The sequence below is a fragment of the Panthera uncia genome, assembly GCF_023721935.1.
Source record: "Panthera uncia isolate 11264 chromosome B3 unlocalized genomic scaffold, Puncia_PCG_1.0 HiC_scaffold_1, whole genome shotgun sequence".
Taxonomy (NCBI): Eukaryota; Metazoa; Chordata; class Mammalia; order Carnivora; family Felidae; genus Panthera; species Panthera uncia.
The window spans coordinates 38,625,148-38,639,574 of record NW_026057582.1 but is presented as its reverse complement, the minus strand read 5'-3'; the positions used below and the strand labels follow the sequence as shown (position 1 = coordinate 38,639,574).

The window sequence follows — 14,427 nt, the reverse complement described above, 5'->3', positions numbered from 1 at the left end:
TACATATTGTCATTGTTTTTCCAGAAGTAGTAGTAATTGACAAGATCACTAACAATGCGTGAAAGATCAATTGTGCCACATCCTTGAATATTGTTTTTAAAATAATTTTACTAGTTTAATTTCAACAGCCTCATTTTTATTTCTTAAATTAGCACCAGAGATTGGATTTTTCTTTGTGTGTATTTACTAGTTATACTTCTTGCATGAATTGTTTGTCCTTTACATACTAAAGTGAAATCTTTACTATTAAATTCTTGGGGCATTAACTCTAACGTTTTAAAACTTATACACATGTATTTTATATTAGAAAATTGAAGCCCATCTATATGTAAACCAGGAGAAAATAAAAATTGCTCATATTGCTACCACATAGACATATATGCTTCTGGTATTTTAAATCTGTCCTTCTGACCATTTTTTTTTTTTAATGTTCATCCAATTTTCTTAAGTAATCAAATACATCATCACACACTTTTAACTTGCCTTTATTTCATTTAATATGCTAATGCCTTTATATGAAAAATATAGTACTTTTTTTCCTGGTAATTCATGCTCTTTCTTGATAATTTGAAAAATATAGAAAACTGTAAAGAACAAAAATTACTCATCATTCTATCACCCAGAGATGATGGCTATCAATATGTTGTAGTTCCTTTCCATTTTTAATGAATCCTTTCCTCAAAATTGCTATCATGCTATATATATTTATGATGTTTACTGAGTATTCATTACGTTATTATACTTACAAAAATTTCTTTTTTGAAATTGTTCCCTAGTCACATAATTTGTTTTAGAATTGTCATGGTCTTAAGGGCACCTAGGTGGCTCAGTAGTTAAGTGTCAAGCTCTTGGTTTCTGCTCAGGTCATGATCTCACGGTTCATGAGTTCAAGCCTTGCATGGGGCTCTGCGCTGACAGTGCAGAGCCTGCTTGGGATGCTCTCTCTCTTTCCCTCTCTCTTTGTCCCTCCCTTGTCTCTCTCTCAAAAAATAAATAAATTTTTTTTTTAAATTGTCATGGTATTAGATGTTTGTTTCTGATTTTCTGTATTTTTTTTATGCAGTTTTTACCTTCACCAGTTTTGTGCTTACCTTGTCACTCCTCACCAACATTGACTATTATCTTACTTTTAAATATTTGCTAATTTGGTGGTTGAAAAATGGCATCTCATTATTTTGATACCTTTCTTAAATGAAAATTCATTAATAAGAATAATAGGATTTCACTAGAACGTATTTTAATAAAAGGAAGTAGACTTTTCTTAATGGGTGGTTGTAATGGTTATAAGTGTGTGTGTGTGTGTGTGTGTGTGTGTGTGTGTGTGTGTAAACACAAACAGTGGATTCCTGTGCCTAAAATAGGACTTTTTTTTTTCTAATAGGTCTTGGTATCTTGATGGACAAATACTACTAATAATCATTTGTGTTGGCATTGTGTTCCCTCTTGCACTTCTTCCTAAAATAGGTAAGTCTTTAGAGAAGAGAACATTTTTTTGTTTGGAAGAGAGAGAAGATAATGTTAAGGGGTTTTTAAATTTCACAGTACCACATTTTTAGCAGAAGGGTGGTAGTGGTGAATAATTTTGAACTCGGACTTATTTTAGGTTGTTCAGCCTTCAGCCTTGCCTAGTTAGCCCATTACTTGGTTTGCAGTAGTATTTTGTCTGCCCTACTAAAATAAAATCTTTACAGCGGAACGTTAAAGAGCAGCCTTTCCTTACAGTGTACCATTAGTGGTAAGCCTGTTCCAACTCTGCTGTACAGAGCTGCATAAATGATCTGTGACAGATAGTTGGAATGTTGTTATTCTCAACCCTAAGCCCCAGATACCAAGCACTGTAATAGAAAACATGCCCAAGATGTATAGCTTTTGCTGTACGTTAGGAACACTTTCCTTATAAATTGCTTTTTATTTTACTGTTATTTTACAGGCTTTCTTGGCTACACAAGTAGTTTATCATTTTTCTTTATGGTGTTCTTTGCTGTTGTGGTAAGTTTGAAATAGAGTACATTGCTTATCTCCTCACTAAAATTGAACTTACTGTGTTAATGTCTTCTTTTTTCTTCAACTCTGTTTTCTGTTAGAGTTTTAGTTCATTGTGTTATTTAAAAAGCCCTTTAGGCCACAAAATTATTTCTTTTGTTGTATCTCTTTTGAAGAGGCTGAGCTAAAGCCACAGTTCAACTTCAGTATCTCTTTTGGTTCACTAGAGAGGAGAGCACACTGATTGTGTTAAAACCTAAGATGAAGTCTAATTCTTTATGTAGGTGTGTGTTTCAGTTTATTTCCATATAATGCTGTGTGTGTATGTGATTGAACTCTCCCTTGCTACTGAAAGATGAGTGAAAGGAAATGCTACCCAAATGAGCAACAACGTAGTATACTGGTAGCTGAGCCATATTATAGAGCCATGGTTTTAAGCTATCACAACAATCTAGGAGGCATTTAATTTAGGTTAAACTGTCTTCTGGGATACGAGGATAAAACAACTTTGGATTATTTAAATGACGAGGAAGTGACCCTGGTTTTAGTGTCCAGAAATATTTATACTTCAGTGGATGCTCTTAAAACTAAAATACTCAGAAGCGTTTTCATTTAATCATTTGTTGAATTTATCAGCGTTAAAAATCATTGCCCTCCCTCCCTCAGATTGTCTGACTTGTATCTTAGAAGTAAATGAACTGAACACAGACTCTTTTCACCCTCAGTTTAATTGAGATACAGTTGACATACAGCACTAAGCTGAAGGCGTACTGCATAAAGACCTGACTTACATATATAGCAAAATGATTACCACCATAAGTTTAGGGAACATCCATGAACATAGACTTTTTAGGCTCCACACTGAAAAGGGAAACCACAGTTATTTTCACCATAAGTGGATTTTTTTTTGCAGTGGTACTTTATTAATTTTTTGAGTATAGTTGACAAAAAGTGTTACATTAGCTTCAGGTATACAGCATAGTGATTCCATAAGTTAATACATTATGCTATACTCACCACAAGTGTTAGTACCATCTGTCGCCATTCAACACTATTATAATATCATTGACTATATTCCCTATGCTGTACCTTTTATTCCCCGTGACTTATTCATTGCTTAACTGGAAGCCTGTATCTCCCACTTCCCTTGACCCTTGTTGCCCATCCCCCTCCCCTCCTCACCTCACCTCTGGCAACCCTCAGTTTGTTCTCTGTATGTATAGGTCTGATTCTACTTTTTGTTTATTCATTTGTTTTTTTAGGTTCCACCTGTGTGAAATCATATGGTATTTGTCTTTTTCAGTCTGACTTTTTTCACTTAGCAAACTACCCTCTAAATCCATCCATGTTGTTGCAAATGGCCACTATCTCATCCTTTTTTGTTGCTGTGTGATATTTCATTACGTACACACACACACACCACATCTTCCTTATCCATTTGTCTATTTGAATATTTATGTTGCTCCCATATCTTGGCTATCGTAAATAGCTCTGCAGTAAACATAGGGGTGCATATATCTTTTCGAATTAGTGTTTTTGTTTTCTTTGGGTAAATACCCAGTAGTGGAATATTGGGTCATAACGGTATTTCTATTTTTAATTTTGGGGGGAACCTCCATACTGTTTTCCACAGTGGTTGTACCAATTTACGTCCCCTTCGGCAGTGCCTGAGGGTTCTTTTTTCTCTACATCTTCGCCAACACTTGCTATGTATGTCCTGTCTTTTTGATTTTAGGCATTCTGATAGGTATAAGGTGATATCTCACTGTGATTTTGATTTGCATTTCCCTGATGATTAGTGACACTGAGCATCTTTTTGTGTGTCTATTGGCCGTCTGTATGTCCTCTTTGGAAAAATTCAAGTCCTCTGTTCATTTTTTAATTGGATTATTTTTTTGGCATGAGTTGTATAAGTTATTTATGTATTTTTGATATTAACCCCTTATCACATATATCATTTGCTAATATCTTCTCCCATTCAGTTTTGTTTTCTTGCTGGTTTACTTTGCTGTGCAAAAGCTTTTTATTTTGATGTAGTCCCAGTAGTTTATTTTTGCTTTCAGTTCCCTCGCCTTAAGAGACATGTCTAGAAAAAGGTTGACGTGGCTGATGTCAGAGAAATTACTGCCTATGTTCTCTTCCAGGAACTTTATGGTTTCAGGTCTCACATTTAATCCTAAGTAGAGGTCTTTAATCCATTTTGAGTTTATTTTTCTATATGGTGTTAGAAAGTAGTCCACTTTCATAATCTAATTGTTGAGAAGTATCTACAAGGTTAGCAATGACCTATGTATGCAAATGCACATATGGATGTGAAAGAGAATCAGTCTAGATAACATTGAATTTTTTCCTCACAGATAATTGGCAATCCAAGCATTGCATAGGTAAGAATAATTTGGATTTTATAGCCGATAGCTTGAAGCATGTGAAATGTATTGATACAAGATGTCTATTATAGTTTTCACAGTATTCATTTCTGGCAGGTACTCTTAAATTCGGTGCAGATTTCTTACTGTAGCAGTCATATGGAAATAATACCCTTATTCTGCACTTATTCTAATGTTTTATAAACCATCTGCCCAGATTTTTACCTGTGAGCACAATTTAAATTTGATCTGCAATGAGACAATGAAGATACTGTACACCTTTTTTTAATGCTCCTTTTTTTTTTTTTAATTTTTCTTTTTTAACGTTTATTTATTTTTGAGACAGAGACAGAGCATAAACGGGGGAGGGTCAGAGAGAGGGTGACACAGAATCTGAAACAGGCTCCAGGCTCTGAGCTGTTAGCACAGAGCCCGACGCGGGGCTCGAACTCACGGACCATGAGATCATGACCTGAGCCGAAGTCAGACGCTTAACCGACCAAGCCACCCAGGCGCCCCTTAATGCTCCTTTTAATTGTCATATTTATTTTAGACTTTCTAAATATTTAGGTTTTGAAATACTAGTAGTTAGGGAAAGGAAGCCTGTATATATTACCTCAGATTTTTTTGAAGTGTGTCAATGATTTCATTTATTATTTTTGTCAATTTGTGTTTGTAAATCTATATAATATCTATATTACATTTTTCAAAAAAAAAATCAGCCCAGAAATCTGTCTCTTAAATTACACTGCCTAAATAATGTAAGTAAAGCTTGCAGTCTTTTTTAAAAAAATCTGATCAAAGCCAGCTTTAATTTTTTATCCTCACACTTAAAAGGTTATCTGATGGCTACCGTTTACCAATCCTAGCATTGGTTACTAGATAAGGAATCTTAAGGTAAATTTATCTTGTTTACCTAATGTTCAATTTCTGTCAGTTTATTTTTTTAATGTTTTATTTATTTTTGAGAGGGAGAGAGAGAGACAAAGTGCAAATGGGGTAGGGGCAGAGAGAGAGGAGGACACAGAATCTGAAGCAGGCTCCAGGCTCCGAGCTGTCAGCACAGAGCCTGATGCGGGTCTCAAACCCACGAACCATGAGATCATGACCTAAGCCAAAGTCAGATGCTTAACCCACTGAGCCATGCAGGTGCCCCCAGTTTCTGTCAGTTTTAATATACACTGGTATAAATAGCATTACTGACGATTTTGTATGAAATTCAGTCTCCTACACATCCCATGGAATCACGGGATAGAATGAGGAGACTCCACCTTCTATGTGAACCTCAGTGGTATTTTTATTTGTAAGAGAACCTTCTTACAACAGGTTTATTTAATTCTCCTAAAAGTGGTGGCATTCTTTTAAACTATTCTTTCAGAAGCAGCAGTTACATAAATGGAATATTGGATTAAACCTAAATATGTTGGCCCTGGTTAACTTTATTATTCTGCATATGATCATGATAAAGGATAAGGATATTCTTCACATTTCCAAGCAGAATCCAATTTAAAAAGCTTATTCTTACCAAACCCCTAAAAACAGCCATTTGAGGGGAAACCAGCAGAGCGTTACATCACCCCAGTGAAGTGTAGGTTTCATTACACGCACCTACAAACCCACGTGGCTACCTTCTGCATTCTACTTTTACAGAATTTATTTTACACCTATTATACCAAACAGCATTTTTTTTGTTTTTTTGTTTTTTTCAATATATGAAATTTATTGTCAAATTGGTTTCCATACAACACCCAGTGCTCATCCAAAAAGGTGCCCTCCTCAATACCCATCACCCACCCTCCCCTCCCTCCCACCCCCCATCAACCCTCAGAACAACCCATCATGTTCTCAGTTTTTAAGAGTCTCTTATGCTTTGGCTCTCTCCCATTCTAACCTCCTTTTTTTTTTTTTTCCCTTCCCCTCCCCCATGGGTTTCTGTTAAGTTTCTCAGGATCCACATAAGAGTGAAAACATATGGTATCGGTCTTTCTCTGTATGTCTTATTTCACTTAGCATCACACTCTCCAGTTCCATCCACGTTGCTACAAAGGGCCATATTTCATTCTTTCTCATTGCCACATAGTACTCCACTGTGTATATAAGCCACAATTTCTTTATCCATTCATCAGTTGATGGACATTTAGGCTCTTTCCATAATTTGGCTATTGTTGAGAGTGCTGCTATAAACATTGGGGTACAAGTGCCCCTATGCATCAGTACTCCTGTATCCCTTGGGTAAATTCCTAGCAGTGCTACTGCTGGGTCATAGGGTAGGTCTATTTTTAATTTTCTGAGGAACCTCCACACTGCTTTCCAGAGCGGCTGCACCAATTTGCATTCCCACCAACAGTGCAAGAGGGTTCCCGTTTCTCCACATCCTCTCCAGCATCTATAGTCTCCTGATTCGTTCATTTTGGCCACTCTGGCGTGAGGTGATATCTGAGTCCAAACAGCATTTTAAACACCCACATATAAACTCCCTAATAAGATAAAGCAAAGACAAAAGTGTTTATCTTATTAGAAACAAGATACACCATCACTTACAGTCTTCAAACATTATCCTTCTTTGACTTTCATAATTTGACAGTGCATTTATGGAACAATCTGCAGACAACTCATTTTAACAGACAAATTAAAGAACACTTTTAAGCAGACATGACTGTCCTAAATTGTTTATTAGGTAAGAATTTTACAAACATGACCTACATTAGCAGTAATGGTGGAGCTGGGGAATATTGTGTCTCCTCCATGCCGCACAGCGAGAACCACTAACTGTGGTGGAATTTGTGACCCTTTCCAAGGCCATATCTCTTGTGGCCTCAGATGTCAGCTCTCATGTCTCCCTGTGCTTGTGGACTGGTTCGGCGATCCACTGGTGTCAGGATTCTCCTGAGAGCTTAATGGAATGGATCAATGAAGGTAACCTCAAAGAATTTGTATGTGGAATCTTCGCCAACCCAGTTAGAATTCAGGACTCTCAGAGCCCCACAGTGGTGTCTAGCCACGCATCTGCAACCGACTAAAGGCTTTGGGCCAATCTTGGCTCGTTAGCACCGTGATGGCCAGGCTTGCCCTGGGTTGCACCCTTAGGAACTGAGTGTTTGCAACCACTGTGGCGCACACGAATCTGATATATGACATAACCTTGCCAGGTCTTGTGCCCAGTCTGGGGGCTTTATCAGGCTGGATTGGGTGAGGGCCCTGTGGACCGCGGAGAGCTGGCCATACTGCCAGCAGCGCACCCTGAGAAGAAAGCTCATTACAGCGGACTGCTCTTCTCCATAGCTCCTGGATGTACTTGTAAAGCCTGTCTTGGCTGACCTTTGAGCTGATGCCTGCCGCCAGACAGAAAGCAAAACTTATGGCCTTGTCTGTTGTCCCAGATCCTTATTTTGCATAAAAATTTAACATAACATTTTGCCTCCCTGAAATATCTAAACTTTTTAAAGTCAATTTTATCAGTGGCTCCGAATGACAGTAACTAGATGGATCGACCTTTTTGGGTCCATTTTAGAAAACAAATGGATTGCCGTTTTTTCCAAAAGTTCTGTCTTGAGTAGAGATAAGTATTCTAAGTAATATTTTAGTAAGCCATTAATCAAAATAGAAAACAATTTGGATGGCTTTTAGTCAGAAGCTTTGCTTGTTGTGAGCCGTGGATGCTGTTCTTAAGGATCTGTCACTCTCGTAAGAAAAATTAATGGGAAAACAATAGAGAACAATGAAGACAATATATAATTGAGTAGTGATTTATTTGCTTCAGAATAAGAATTGCAGGAATTGAGAGAAGAGAAGGAAATTAAACTTGAGCCTTGAAAGGCGGAAAGGACTTGAAACAGAGAAAAGGAAGGGTCTTTTGTGCCTGTGAACTTAATCCTGTTTTTCCCTTTGTCTTTCTAACCCCTGGAGTTACCTTCTTACCATGTTGTACCTTCAGCCTGAGCAAGGACTCCCTGTCACTGTTGTTGGGTGTCTATTCTCATTCTGTACTTCTACTTTGTAGGACAGCACACCTCACCATCCCACCATGTAGGCTCAGACTTGGGATAGGTCTCTACTGGGAAATTAGCTATAGTAGCCCGATTTAATATTAATAATATAAAGCCAAGCTGCCAATGATTTTTTTCCCATTAATTAGAAATTCATTGAAAATGAATGAAAAACTCATTATATTGTATTTTAGAGCATTGTTATGAGATGTTTTGATTTGCAAGCCAAGTAATAAAAGCTGATGAAATAAATGAGATAGCTCCCATTCCAACCTTGTCGAAGTACTTGGTACACAGGTGTTCAGTACATGGTTGCAGTTGCCACACACACTGTTAGTAAGGGGAAGGTGTGCGGTGCTGAATTTGGGGTAGGGCTGCAGACAGAGACCAGTAGCCACCATGCTGCTCTAGCTCCTATCCTACCCCATCCTCATCTTTGTTTGAAAACGTACCAGAAAAAAAAGATGTGAAATTACTGCTTTTGATTTTTTTTCTTTCCTCTTGGTAAGTTGACCATTATGTACTTGTATTCCATATTGAAAGCTTACCTAGAAATATCAAAAGCAACTTGCTTAGTTTACCCTTTTATTTATTTTTTCTTGGTGAGGGCTTGAGTTCAAAGCAATTCTTTAGTTCACTATTAACTTTATCCTAAAAGTGTACATTGTCCTTAATTTGTTTTATCACTATATAAAATTTTGTTTGAATAGGGTAAAATCCCAAACTAGATAAATACCGAATAGGAATAGTATTTACTTACTGGTCTCCTGCAAAAGACAAATGCTTCCTTTATTCTCCCTTGCCCCTCTGTATGCTGGGTTTCAGCCTGGAGCAAATATTTGCAGAGTAATTGCGTGCCCTGAAACAGCCTCAACAATGGTAATGTCGACATGTGCACAACCGTAGGTCTGGAGCATTATGGCCACAGTCCAGAGTAAAATCCTGAGATATTTGCATTGGTTCTTTCTGAGAGGTGGCATCCCTCTGGATTTCTTTTAATTAAAAAAAAAAAAAAAAAAGAATTCTTTGTACCAGCTGGAGTTCAATAGCTACGTGCTGTTACTCTTAGCCAGCTTTATCTACATTTACGAAAAGTAATACAAGTCTAAAAGCAGCCAGGAGGATGGTGCTTTGAATCAGGAATCCCTGAACTCCTGCTTTGTATGGGGTCTCTCCTTATTTCTGTCTGTGGCCATTTCCAGAACTGGTATTAATATTTCTCTATCGCTACTGATGCCAGGTCCACAAATAACCATAGTCTTATACCATTGTCACTAAAAGCATCATGTTCCCATTTTGAGTTGTACTTGTTTTAATGCCTTGATGCTATTAGAGTTTTGAAAGTTGACACGAGAGTACTCAGTGTTTAAGGGGGGAGATTCCCCACTAAACAGATATGCGTCACTCCCCTTTCCCTCTCACAGTAGGCAGCCATGTTAAGTGACAACCCATTCTAACTGGCAAAAGATCATAGAAGCAAAGAATCTTCTGTTAGCTATTAGTTGGGATGGAGTTCATTTAATTGAAGTAATGCTGACTTGTTTGAAATCATTTTCTTGTCATGAATTTCATAAGAAATAATCTTGAGTGTGGATTCTATTTATTCTTGCAGGTAATAATTAAAAAATGGTCCATCCCTTGTCCTCTGCCATTAAATTATATAGAACAATCTTTCCAGGTAATAGTTTACATTTTCAGTTTCTTCCTGTTTATTTTAAGTTAAAAAGAAAAAAAAAAACAGAGCAAGAATGATTTTTTTCCTAATTAATGAAAAAGTAATGGCTGTATTGCAATTTGGAACTTTGTTTTGAAATGTTTTTATTTGAAAGCCTAGTAATAATAACTACATCATTTTTGTGGATGAATTTGGACTTTTAATGACTGTTGGTTTCTCTTTTTCCCCTGTATCCTCTTAAACAGATTTCAAATGCTACAGATGATTGTAAACCAAAGCTCTTTCATTTCTCCAAAGAGGTGTGTAAGTTATTAACAGATACTTTTGGTTGATTTTTCCCATTTCAAGTTTTAAGAGATTTGTGTAACAGGGTCTCTTAGGTCTTTGTACCTGTAGCTAATTAATTTTCATGAAAGTGCTAAGTATAGGGTTGCCTACCAGAAGAATAATATTATTTAACACAGGGTGGCCCATTATGAAACAGCCACCTTTTTTTTTTTTTTTTTTTTTTTTCTTTTTTTCTTGGCATGCCTTTAAATGGAGCCTGTTTTAAATGGGCCACTGCCTAAAAGAACAGATTTACCGAATGTCTGGTCTGGCCAATAAGGTCCTCTGTGGATACAGACTTCCTGTTGCCTTCTGGACTTGTAAAGCTAAATAGCCAATTATATCAAAAACTCCTCCCCTGTGAGTAGAACCTTGGTCTGTAGCTAAACAGCCTCATCATTGGACCAGCAGTTGAGTGCTGCCAATATATCTTCGGGCTGAAATTCCAGAGTTGAAATTTATGATGCTTAGATTGGAGACTAGCAGATCAAGTCTCCTTGCTATCTCTAAGAGTCTTAGAATCCTGGAAATATCTGCAAGAGCCCCTGAACATCAGCAGAGGAGACAGGAACTGTGATCTGGAGGTCTCTCCTTTACTGTTCTAGAAGAGCCCAAAGTCCTCCCTGTTGCTGCACGTTTCTTCATCTACATTTTTGTATTCTGTTGAAATCCAAGTCCCAGGTACTAGAATCCCCTCCACCCTTAGACAACTCTTATCAGTGTAGCATGTTGGTGTGCTAACTGCTCCATGCAGAATTTTCTTTTTAATCCCTAGTTTTTCTATGAACAAATGTCTCTCTGGCTCCACAAAGGAGATTACTACATCCTTTACATGTTAAAGGCCATCTGCCTTAAAGATCCAGGTAGGGTAATTGACAAACCAGGAAATTGAGCAATATATGAAAGAGATTTTGTGAATTAAACTCTCATTCCCCTAATCCAAGCTCAGGAAATGCTACAGCTTTCCTTCCTAGCTCCCTTCAGGTATTTTAGGAGGCATTATATACCAAGATAGTTCTTCAGTCGTCTGGAACGCTTGCTGAAGAGCCTAAAGTTAGAAAAATGTTTAAAGTAGAAAAGAGAAAGTAAATTGCCATTAATTTTATAAAGATGGCATTTTCATTTAGATGGTAATTTGTTTGCTTTATAACTTCCTCAGGCTCTTAAGTGTTCTAATTAAAAACAAAAACAAAAACAATTATGTTTGTATATTCCAATGGATCTTTAAGAATTTGTCAGTCTAGAATATATCATGTTCATTCCCAATGAAAGAGACCCTAGTTAAAATGCAAAGATGGGATTAATATTTTCAGTATTCCATTCGATTCAGTTGGTGGTATGCCAACCGTGGTATAGAAGCCAGCCAAGAATTTTTCTGGCTAGCACAGGCTGTCTAACTATTAAGTGAAACATTTGTTGGTGACCATACTTGTGTCTCTCTTTAAAAAAAAAACAAACAAAAACATGAAACATCCTTTTATCCTTTTACTACATCATGAAAGATGAAGTAAATTGAACCAATTTGATTTTTTTTGGAGACCTGAGTTTATTGTCAAATGAAGTAGTGGTTTAAACAGTGGCATTTAATATTTGATCTTTTTAAATTCTTTTTCAGAGTGCTTATGCCATACCTACCATGGCTTTTTCATTTCTCTGCCATACCTCAGTATTGCCCATATACTGTGAACTTCAAAGGTACCATAGAATTCTGGAATCTTTTAAATGTATTAAGTATTTCTTTTTACTTTTTGGACTTTCAGATTGAATGACATTCTCCTTTATGAATCCTTCTCTCTCATCGCTGGATTCTCAGCGTTAGTTTTTTTTTTTTTTTTTTTTAAGGCTTTATTTTATTTTCTAAAAATTTTTTTAACGTTTATTTATTTTTGAGACAGAGAGAGACAGAGCATGAACGGGGGAGGGTCAGAGAGAGAGGGAGACACAGAAGGCTCCAGGCTCTGAGCTGTCAGCACAGAGCCTGATGCGGGGCTCGAACTCACAGACCTGAGATCATGACCTGAGCCGAAGTCGGACGCTTAACCGACTGAGCCACCCAGGTGCCCCAAGACTTTATTTTATTTTCTTTAAAAGTTTATTTATTTTGAAAAAGAGAGAGAACCAGCAGGGGAGGGGAAGAGAGAGAATCTGAAGCAGGCTCCATGCTGTCTGCATAGAGCCTGATGTAGGGCTTGATCCCATGAACTGCGAGATTATGACCTGAGCTGAGATAAAGAGTCGGCTGCTTCACCAACTGAGTCACCCAGGCACCCCTCTTTTTAAGTAATCTCCACACTCAACGTGGGGCTTGAACTCACAACCCTGAGATCCAGAGTCACATGCAGTACTGACTAAGCTAGTCAGGTGTTTGTTTAAAACAAAACAACAAAGAGTTAGTTTGGTCCTACTGAAGAATGTTTCCTGACTTCAAGCTGTATTACAAAGCTGTAATCATCAAGACAGTATGGCACTGGCACAAGGACAGACACTCAGATCAATGGAACAGAATAGAGAACCAGAAGTGGACGCACAAATGTATGGCCAACTGATCTTTGACAAAGCAGGAAAGAATATTCAATGGAATAAAGACAGTCTCTTCAGCAAGTGATGCTGGGAAAACTGGACAGCAACATGCAGGAAAATGAACTTGGACCACTTTCTTACACCATACACAATAATAAACCCAAAATGGATGAAAGACCTAAATGTAAGACAGGAAGCCATCAAAATCCTTGAGGAGAAAGCAGGCAAAAGCCTCTTTGACCTCAGCCACAGCAACTTCTTACTCAACATGTCTCCGGAGGCAAGGGAAACACAAGCAAAAATGAACTATTGGGACTTCATCAAAATAAAAAGCTGCACAGTGAAGGAAACAATCAGCAAAACTAAAAGGCAACTGACAGGATGGGAGAAGACATTTGCAAATGACATATCAGATAAACAGTTAGTATCCAAAATCTGTAAAGAACTTATCAAACTCAACACCCAAAAAACAAATAATCCAGTGAAGAAATGGGCAAAAGACATGAATAGACACTTCTCCAAAGAAGACATCCAGATGGCCAACCGACACATGAAAAAATGCTCCACATCACTCATCATCAGGGAAATACAAATCAAAACCATATTGAGATACCACCTCACACCTGTCAGAATGGCTAACATTAACAACTCAGGCAACAACAGATGTTGGCAAGGATGTGGAGAAAGAGGATCTCTTTTGCATTGCTGGTAGGAATGCAAGCTGATGCAGCCACTCCGGAAAACATTATGGAAGTTCCTCAAAAAATGAAAAATAGAACTACCTTACAACCCAGCAATTGCATTACTAGGTATTTATCCAAGGGATACAGGTATGCTGTTTCGAAGGGGCACATTTCACCCCAATGTTTTTGGTAGCACTATAAACAATAGCCAAAGTATGGAAAGAGCCCAAATGTCCATCGGTGGATGAATGGATAAAGAAGATGTGGTGTGTGTGTATGTATGTATATGTGTATATATATATATATATATATATATATATACACACATACATACATACAATGGAGTATTACTGGGCAATCGAAAAGAATGAAATCTTTCCATTTGCAACTATGTGGATGGAACTGGAGGGTATTATGCTAAGCGAAATTAGTCAGAGAAAGACAAATGTCATTATGACTTCACTCATATGAGGACTTTAAGATACAAAACAGATGAACATAAGGGAAGGGAAGCAAAAATTGTATAATAACAGGGAAGGGAACAAAAACATAAGAGACTCTTAAATATGGAGAACAAACAGGGTTACTGGTGGGGATGTGGGAGGGGGGGATGGGATAAATGGGTAAGGGGCATTAAGGAATCTACTCCTGAAATCATTGTTGCACTATATGCTAACTAATTTGGATGTAAATTAAAAAAATAAATTAAAAATTGAAAAAAGGAAAAAAAATGTTTCCTGGGAGCAAAATCTTTGTGCAGTAATTTCAAATCAAAAATTCTAGTATATAGTTATTAATGAAGTAGTTCTTGAACAATTAAGGAATCCTCTTGACTAGCTTGGTTGATATTTGTTTCTTTAGATATAATTCAGATCACACTTTCTACT

The 14,427-nt window shown here is 37.3% G+C and overlaps 1 protein-coding gene across 5 annotated transcripts in view; it reads left to right on the top strand.

Moving 5' to 3' along the window:
* The window catches only part of SLC38A6 (solute carrier family 38 member 6), a 73,004-nt gene that overhangs the window by 38,049 nt on the left and 20,528 nt on the right, over positions 1–14,427 (top strand). For all 5 annotated transcript variants that reach the window (XM_049611525.1, XM_049611524.1, XM_049611523.1 and 2 more), the window contains exons 7-11: positions 1,382–1,464; positions 1,931–1,989; positions 9,948–10,013; positions 10,256–10,309; positions 11,953–12,032. In XM_049611525.1, the coding sequence (XP_049467482.1) occupies positions 1,382–1,464; positions 1,931–1,989; positions 9,948–10,013; positions 10,256–10,309; positions 11,953–12,032 (342 nt within the window). The remainder of the gene's footprint in view (positions 1–1,381; positions 1,465–1,930; positions 1,990–9,947; positions 10,014–10,255; positions 10,310–11,952; positions 12,033–14,427) is intronic.